The 8541-nt window shown below is 42.3% G+C and overlaps 3 protein-coding genes across 3 annotated transcripts; 2 read left to right on the forward strand and 1 right to left on the reverse strand.

Moving 5' to 3' along the window:
* Positions 1–1456: 1456 nt before the first annotated feature.
* EV420DRAFT_1485142 (uncharacterized protein) lies at positions 1457–2571 on the forward strand (the record flags this gene model as incomplete). The annotated part of the gene is made up of 5 exons (XM_060470173.1): positions 1457–1539; positions 1588–1842; positions 2106–2180; positions 2266–2297; positions 2345–2571. The coding sequence occupies 5 exons, from the start codon at positions 1457–1459 to the stop codon at positions 2569–2571; spliced, it is 672 nt and encodes a 223-aa protein (XP_060324529.1).
* Positions 2572–6298: 3727 nt separating this feature from the next.
* On the reverse strand, positions 6299–7203 carry EV420DRAFT_1577230 (uncharacterized protein). Its single transcript, XM_060474527.1, has 2 exons — positions 6885–7203; positions 6299–6831 (listed from the first exon to the last, which is right to left on the reverse strand). Exons 1-2 carry the CDS (start codon positions 7151–7153, stop codon positions 6516–6518), a joined length of 585 nt encoding a protein of 194 aa, XP_060324530.1. The 5' UTR covers positions 7154–7203; the 3' UTR covers positions 6299–6515.
* A 255-nt stretch (positions 7204–7458) lies between these two features.
* On the forward strand, positions 7459–8276 carry EV420DRAFT_1068824 (uncharacterized protein). Its single transcript, XM_060465624.1, has 3 exons — positions 7459–7493; positions 7546–8032; positions 8085–8276. The coding sequence occupies exons 2-3, from the start codon at positions 7603–7605 to the stop codon at positions 8117–8119; spliced, it is 465 nt and encodes a 154-aa protein (XP_060324531.1). The 5' UTR covers positions 7459–7493; positions 7546–7602; the 3' UTR covers positions 8120–8276.
* Positions 8277–8541: the final 265 nt, after the last annotated feature.

Here is an 8541-nt window from a genome sequence, read left to right on the forward strand (position 1 = left end):
TAGTCAGAAATAGGCCCCAAAATTTTTTACTAAAAGCTAAATATCTCCTCAACCTGGGAGTAATAAAATATTTTGTTTGCATAGAAATCATCCTTGGAGCATGTAGATACTATTGTTAGAGCTGTATTGACCATCTGTGCCTAGAGAATGTAAGAATAAAGGCACCAAGTTAGGACTTGTTCTGCTTATATAAGGGAGTGCCAGATCTGAGCAATGCCTACCTTATGTACTCAGATATTTGCCTTCTCAAACTTAAATTTTTTTTTTGGCTAAATATTCTCACAGGCCATCCAGCTCGATGCCCAATGACCAGAAAAGAAAACAGAACCTAGCAAAGTCTGATTGTCTTGAAGATTGATTATTCTGTTTTGAAATTGTCAATAGTTACCATGTTTGCTTTGAAATATCGCCTTTTCCATCAGGCACAGTTTTATTGTGTTTTTGACACAACATTTATATAAGTACAAGAATGAACCATGTTGCTGGTTCTTAAACAACTCATAAAATCCATCCTGTAGTGCAGCTGCTCTCCTCTGGAGACATTTTCAGTATGAAGGGTCTAGTATCTTTGGGCAGGCCTTTGATCTCTATTTACTTATTACATGGATATTTGCATTCTCAAACCTAAATAGTTTTTTTTGGCTAAATGTTCTCATGGGCCATCCAGCTCAATGCTCAATGGCCAGAAAAGGAAATAGAACCTAGCAAAGTCCAATTGTCTTGAAGATCAACTGTTCTGTTTCGAAATTGTCATTAGTTATCATGTTTGCTTGAAACATCATTTCAAACTGGCATGGTTTTAACATAATGTCTCTTCACATGAAAAATGTCTCCAGAGAACACCTGCACCACAGGATGGATTTTATGAGTTGTTTAAGAACCAGCAACATGGTTCATTCTTGTACTTATATAAATGTTGTGTCAAAAACACAATAAAACTGTGCCTGATGGAAAAGGCGATATTTCAAAGCAAACATGGTAACTATTGACAATTTCAAAACAGAATAATCAGTCTTCAAGACAATCAGACTTTGCTAGGTTCTGTTTCCTTTTCTGGCCATTAGGCATTGAGCTGAATAGTCTGTGAGAACATTTAGCCAAAAAAAATTTAAGTTTAGGAAGGCAAATATCCAAGTACATAAGTAGACAGAGATCAAAGGCCTGCCCAAAGTTACTAAGGTGCTTTAGCATTATAGGTTTCCATCTTAGAAGCCCCTTCTTCAAGATGAGCATGATGCGAGTAGAATGTGACATAAGAACCCAGGTGGTACTTATGAAACAGAAGAATTCAAAGAATATATGCACAACTTCATGGTAACGATGCCAATACAATAATAAAAACTTTAGGATTTTCTTCCCTTATTTCAGGCAGAATTCTGGCCATATTTTATTTTCCAAGAATCACCCCATCTTAAAAAAACATAGTCCGACACATTATCAATCCTTTCCACTTGTGATGGTCTACACAATACCATGGTGCACTGTTCTTTTTCCTCCTAATGTATCCAGTGTCAGTCCAGAAGTCTATGAGAACCAACTGTAAGTCATTCACTTTCTTAAGTGGAACTGCATTAAATAATCTGGAAGGGTGTGGATTCTGAATGATACTACTGGCGCTAAGTGGCCAGTCACAGTTTACTGCAAAAGAAAGGATCAGGCATTGACATTGAACACACATTTGAATTCATTCCTGGTGTATCATGGCCAAGAGGATGATGTAACTTTTAGAGTGTCTTTGCATGAGTGGCAAGAATGGCCCAGGATCACTGCAATGTTCAACAATGATGGGGCCACCTTCTGGGCCATCATATATGGCACAAAGGCAGGCATCTTCTATCACTGGTGTGTCTTTTGATCTTTTTCAGAATCAAACTCACTATACTTTTGATATAGAGAACATGCTGTAGACCAAGTCAATCAGTCAAACCCAATATATTGCAGGGCTCATGGCTTTGATAAGATTGAAAATGCACTAATCTGTCAAATGAGTTGCAGTGCAACTGTATATGAATGTGTAGATCAATACCTGGCCAACACAACAACTTCACCATTTCATGCTGGCAGTTGAGTTCTCCACCCTACATCCATCATTGCTTCACCCACAGCATCTCCAGTGAAGACCCTTCAAAGCAGAAAGGGAAGGCATACATTCCTGACTCATCACCAAGGAAAACTCATAAGTAATTTATCAAGGATTTTCCTTCAACTTTACTTATTCAAATGAGATCATGGCAACTACCTCACTTTGGGTGTGATCATCAATAGTGTTGGCAATGGGGACATATTTTCATCTCCCAGTGAGTGTTGTTCTAAAAGTAACTCATACTCTCCCTGAATTCCATAGCATCACACAGCTCACCAAGGACTCCAGTAAGCCTTGGCCAAGCAGGGCCCTCCAGGCCAAGATCCATGTCACCACTACATCTTCCCAAGTTACTTGCAAGATATCTGGAGGTATACCAGTACTTGAAGCAATATGTATCAAAACATCTTGAAGAGGCTGATACAAGGGATGACTTTATTGAAGCCATAGAGAAGAGTATTCCAAAAGAGGTGGCTGGATTCATTTGAGACCTGTACTTTAGGTTGATGGACATAGCCTTTTGAGTCCTCATAGTTAGCCTTTACAAATATATTTTTCCGAATTTATACATGTTCTTGTGTTTGCAAACAGGGGTGGTACATATTTCAGCTCAAGTTTCCTAATTGAAGTGAGACATAGCTAAGAAATGTACAATTTTTTTATGGAAGGAAGGGGGGACTTTGGTGGTGATGCAGAATTGAGAATATCCATCACAGATTTTAGCCCGGTGTTAGCATCTTTTGACATGAAAGACTGGAGAAAGAGATATATTTATTTCACTACTACAACTATCACTAGGGGATATTGGCAGAATAAATGTACTATGAGGTAGCAGAAGCACCGATATGCAGAGGTCAAAGTTGTCAGTCATGCAGATATGGTAGTCTGGGACTAATTTGTCTGGTTTATCAGTGTGACCAGTGCAGGCACCATAGCCTCAGCATTCCAGTCACTAGGGTGAAAGTCAAAGCCATCCAATGATCCTGACTGTGATGACTTCAGTGACAGTTGCATGACCCACATAACACCAGTTCAGAAGTCAAACAAGCACAGTCATGTCAAAAGCAAAGTGTCAAGACCACAGAAACTAGGGCCAGTTGAGGTGCCGATGTAAGATCATGCAATGCTTCGAGAAAACATTAGGCGAGTTGATGTAACTTAGGCAGAGCATGAAAAACTCAAAAATGACATGGTAGTAGAAATCCTAGCTGTCCAAAAGGATAGGTAAACAAAGCTCAAATGAATGATGTAATTCACATCCATTACAATCAGTGCACCAGGAAGATCAAAATTCTTTGGCAAACCTGAATTTTGAGCTTGAATATAACATTTTACAAATTCATTGGGGGTTCAGCTAACTTCCCATTTTAGAGGATGATGACCAGTGAACCTAACAAGTATGGACATAGTCAGTCTACACAGTCATCTGAAAGCATACGTTCGTAGGTAGTGAAATAAAAAAAGTGTACTTCCTCAGCATCAAGGGAACATAAAAGATAACTAAGGAAGGAGAAAGGTATGCAACATATAAGTGGATATAATGGAGCTGTGGCTAAACACTGAGTTGACAAACAAAAGGTATAGATGTACCAGTCAACAAAGGATCTAAATCCCATGCTGCTTGCCAGAGATCAAGTCAGGAATATGCAAATTTTATGTAAATTTTCTGCCAAGATCTTAGATTGACCTCCCAAAATGTAACCCTATTGTGGGCATTCAGATATCCCTCAAATTCTCATCTGTCCTGTGTACTTTTGCCATCAATGTATCAAGCTTGATAGGTTGAGCTGAACAACAATTGATCTCACAGCCACACAGAGGGTGTCCCAGTCAACCATTGTCATGTTGATACAAGGATGAAAAACCACTATTGGCTACCACAAAAAATCCAGGACTTGGTAAAATGAAAATATAGTATATCAAGGGGTGGTATGCATATTCTAAAGAGGAATGGCTGAAGATTGACGAAAGCACAACAGGTTGATGTTTTCAGTTGCACTTCCAATTGATTACTCCAGCAGCTGATCAGCAATACCTGTGCTCACTAGAAAAAATACTGATCCTCACAGGCTCAAGTGATGAAACTGAGACATGGCAGGGTTAGTTCCACCTTGGGTGAAGCATAAATGGTAATTCATTAACACACCAAATTTTAATTCCTTCAATGTCCATGTCATTATGATGTCAGTGGCTTTGTTTCAACTTCTTTGGAACAGGAGCATCGAAATCAACCTCCATAATTACCCGTTGCCACTGCCTTTCACTTGGCTCAGAATCCTCGGCATTGGGTTCCCCAGTGATACCAGTATTTTTGTAGGACTCCATATCACTTTTTAGCACTCCTGTTACTTCTTTACATTTCAACAGGGCTTTCCACAATTCATCAGCAGGGATAGTCAGAGCAGGAGCATCATAGTCCTTATAAGCATGCTTATAATACCCCTCCTGGATAATGATATCTTGCTCAGGGCCATGCCCATCCTCTGTAATCTAGGAGAACTCAGTAATTAACTCATGCCAGCAAATATATGGAACTTACTACCCAGGAATCCTTTTTCACACAATAGTAGACCAGTTTGCCATGTTTCCCATTTTTTTGATTGTCTCTGGCCCAATGGCCAAGAAATGATTGTAGTGTCTGTGGTCTTGATATGTGACCAGTACCCAATGCCCCTCATATCGGCCATACACTTGACCAGATTCAATCCTTGCCTCCTCAACCTCATCTTCTGACATTAAGCCTGGTGCAAACACAAAGATGGTGATGGTGAGGACAGGGATTCAGCCTTTGCCAATATTGAGGGCAATGCCAAGCCACAGCCTCCCTTCCATCAAGCAGAGAGCTCATGCAATGTCAAAATCTAAATTCTCAGCAGATTCAGAGAAGCCGACTTCAATTACAATAGTGGGGTACAAGTAAGCCTTTCGGACAGCCACTGACACGTGTGCAACATGTTCACACATGTAATTTTGCGAATTCTAGGAATGCAAATGTGTGTGTGCCCTGTGAATAATATTAGAGTGCATGTAAGGCATAGAGCGCTACACACTGAGGCAGAAAGCACTATAATAAAAATAATATGAGTAGAGCGCATGGCTTAGACTTAGAGTGGCACACTTGTGTCATTTAAGTGTGCAGTCTCAGTGCTTATACACACACACTGTGCCCTCCTCTGCAATGTATCAATCAATTAAATTCACTGAAGATAATATATTGAAGGTGCTTCACACTGCATTGATCTATGATGCGTGAACCCTGCCGATCTGGCAATCACCGAGAAACATCATCCTGAACGAAGAATCAACGAGTCTGAATACTCTAAGGAGTTCTCAGCTGGAGAGAAATAAAACACACTGCCCATATGAAATATTAAACTAGAAATGATTGTGTGGCAACCAATAAAATAAAACTTGCTCACTAGATAAGTTGTGTGGCACTGTAATTAAATCCACAGAGCCAATAAGAAGACACATGCCACATGGCACGACGAGGCTAGGCCTTGTCAAGTGGAGAAAACAGCAGTAGCACACGTGCCGACACGGAGTGCTGAGTAAAATAATGATTACTATCACTACGGCTGACACAGCATGCAATAGAAGGGAGTCCGAGATGGAGCGTTGTCTATTTTCAGTATTTACATTTCATATAGTTAATGGTAAATATAAGAGCGGTAGTTACAGGTAGTTAGCAAGTTTTCAGACCCCTGCAGTTGTACTACGAAGCAGCGTGCTTAGTGTACGACGAAAGGATTTTATTTGAAGCTTCGAGCGAGAGAATATTATTGAACTTAGAATTATTTTGAACACTTTGAGAGCTCACGAGGCATGCCTTGCTCAAGCGCACTTGATTTGTTCAAGTAAAGTACAGTAATTGATTGCACTCTACTTAGATAATATTGTATTGTGATAACTTGAATGTGCATTTGTGTTTTTGGAACTTGTTTGTGAATTCCGAGTTATTGCAAGTGGCAGAGGTTCAAACCCTTTGGCTTGTCAGTAATCTCTGAGGTCTTTGGTTTACTCCCAAGTGGCATAGGTTCAAACCCTGTGGCTTGTGGATGTGTTTTCTGTGTTTGTGTATCTCTGGATCGCATAGGTTAGAACCCTGTGGATCTACAAACAGGTTTTGAAGTGTTTTCTGCTTGGAGCGCAAGGCTTTAAGTCGTGTTAAGTGTATTGTGAAACGTTGTAGACACTTGTGTGTTGCGCACGATGTATTTTGAGGGTTATATGTTCTTGTAGAATGTTTGGGGGCTTGCGAAATAATACTTTTGCCTTGAGGCCAAGCGATTCTGTTGCTCACCTCCTGTTCCAAAAGCATTTGGACTTAGAAGATTATTATATTGCTAAGCATGCTATATTATATTGTAACGTGCAAGGATTCTTTCAATACTACTGCTATTGTGTGCTTGTATCACACATCACCCCCGAACTACTGAGGGTTTGTGTGTGTGTGAGTGTGAGTGTGTTGTGTTAGTGTTATATACGCTAGTGCATTTCTAGCTTGGCATGTACAAAGCCTCTTCACCGTGCTGGTGCTGTCAGGTGGAGGCTCTAAGTCATAGATTTGGATGTCGCACTGCTTCCAATGCTTGTCGAGAAGGGGGATGTCAGCAGATTCCATAATTATGATGGAGTGGGTGCCAGATTTATATCTGGAGTTGATAGCCTCCTTGATGACCTGACCGGCAAACTGATGGATCTGTGATGGGATTTGTAGAATTATATTGTTTTCATAGGTTTCAAGTCTAAGAAGCCATAGTCAATACTCCAGATAAAGTGGATCCTCATAATAACACACCGAACAGGCATGGCCTCAATTACTTCTTCACGATGCTCTTGGATCCAGGTTTTGGCCTCCTCGTCAATTTCTGTCATATAAATTTTATCATGATCACGGCTACTCATGTCCATGAACCACTTTCTTAGGTGGTCGGGAGCAGTGCGAAGCACAGGGGCCAGCCAACGGTCGGTATCATCAGGAGCGAGATTCGGAGGCGCGAGGATTGCGGATCGACCAAGCACTGTTGCACTTGGAGACTGAGTATGAGGTTGAGATGGAGCTTGCATTGTTTGAATTACGCTGTACGGTCAACGGTGATGGTATGGGTGGAAGAAACAAGATGTAGTGGCATGTATCTGATGGGCATGGGGCTAATTTTCCCACGTCCGATCACTCGACCAATTTCCACCACCACCACCACCACCACCACTTCAATGAAACCGACATCTCTGTTGCGTGCTGCCCTATTCTTTCTTCGACGAAGAAGCCGTTTGTCTTGACGAATTCGTGGGGGGAAACCTGGCACAAGTGGCGAGAATGTGCAGGGAGTGGTGGCGATGGCGACGGTGGTACAATGCGAGTGATTGGTATGCGTACACGTCGTATCCTGGAATCTGCATAGGAATTGTTCGTCCTTGTTTCTTGTTGCCCCCTGCTTTTCGTTCTTATTATGCAGCAGAATCGCTGCTGCAATGACTGCAGTTTCGTTTTCTAAGCCCCCGCACCTTTTGCCATTATGGATTGGCTCTACCTCTTACTCCTTCCATCGGCAACAGGCAATACATGTACCTCTCCAACGGCCATGCCTGGCCCTCGACGGAGGCCAAGGGGTCAGAAGATCATCAGTAGCGGGGGCGAATGGCGTCGTTTTCCTCTTGTTGGATGTCCCGTGCTCGAGCCACAAATCTCTGAACTCACTATAGCTCGGTCCATCAGCCGCTCCCAGTCGCATCGTCCTCTATCTCCAGGTTTCCTACATCAACAACCACACGACATGCCCATGCACACTGCCCGCGACATCATCGGCCTCAGAGAATTCAGTCAGCAGAGCTCAGTTGAAGAGGAAAGGCGGGTTGGTATGGGGGGTCGAGAGATAGCGGCTTGCCTTTCAGATGTGGAGACGATGGTCAGGATCCCCCTTTCCACGTCGTGTTGCTGCAATCCACGTAAGTTTTCTATCTTACCTCGTCGATTTTATATTGATTACCGACCGAATAGGCGTATTCCTATGGTACCCGTGTTCACCAGTATGAGCCCCACCCCCACCGTGACCAAACAAGGATGCATCAATTCCCGCCATTCGATTATGTCTTTTGCATATCATTCATTGCCAGCCGATGTTCTCAAGCGATGAGATTCAGCTCGCCGGGCTCATGCCGCGTATAATTATCGATTACCTATCAAAGGCGTTCTCTGAATAGGTCGTCCGGAGCTCGAACGGTACGGCGCCAACACGATGAAAGGACCCCAAGACCATGCATCCATGTATTCGCGTGCAGATGCTTGGACGGAAATGCTGCGATCCCACAATCACCCCATCTCTCACATCCCCAACGTTTTGAAGGGATGGCGAGCTTCTATCCAGCGAAGGATGCGCCGTGCAGCCAAGAGTTGAAGAAGATGTTGTCTTTTGCTGAAGAATTTTACGGTGGGTGACCTTATCGCTCTGACTCCC

This window comes from Desarmillaria tabescens (genome assembly GCF_030435595.1).
Source record: "Desarmillaria tabescens strain CCBAS 213 chromosome Unknown EV420scaffold_61, whole genome shotgun sequence".
In the NCBI taxonomy this organism is placed as follows: Eukaryota; Fungi; Basidiomycota; class Agaricomycetes; order Agaricales; family Physalacriaceae; genus Desarmillaria; species Desarmillaria tabescens.

What these genes read in the sequence shown, in the direction of transcription:
- EV420DRAFT_1577230 (XM_060474527.1), bottom strand. Translation starts at nt 7,153, where the DNA reads ATGCAAGCTCCATCTCAACCTCATACTCAGTCTCCAAGTGCAACAGTG. An exon ending in ATTGAGGCCATGCCTGTTCG is followed by an intron (nt 6,832 to 6,884) that starts GTGTGTTATTAT and finishes ATGGCTTCTTAG; the next exon opens with ACTTGAAACCTATGAAAACA.
- EV420DRAFT_1068824 (XM_060465624.1), top strand. Translation starts at nt 7,603, where the DNA reads ATGGATTGGCTCTACCTCTTACTCCTTCCATCGGCAACAGGCAATACA. An exon ending in GTCGTGTTGCTGCAATCCAC is followed by an intron (nt 8,033 to 8,084) that starts GTAAGTTTTCTA and finishes CCGACCGAATAG; the next exon opens with GCGTATTCCTATGGTACCCG.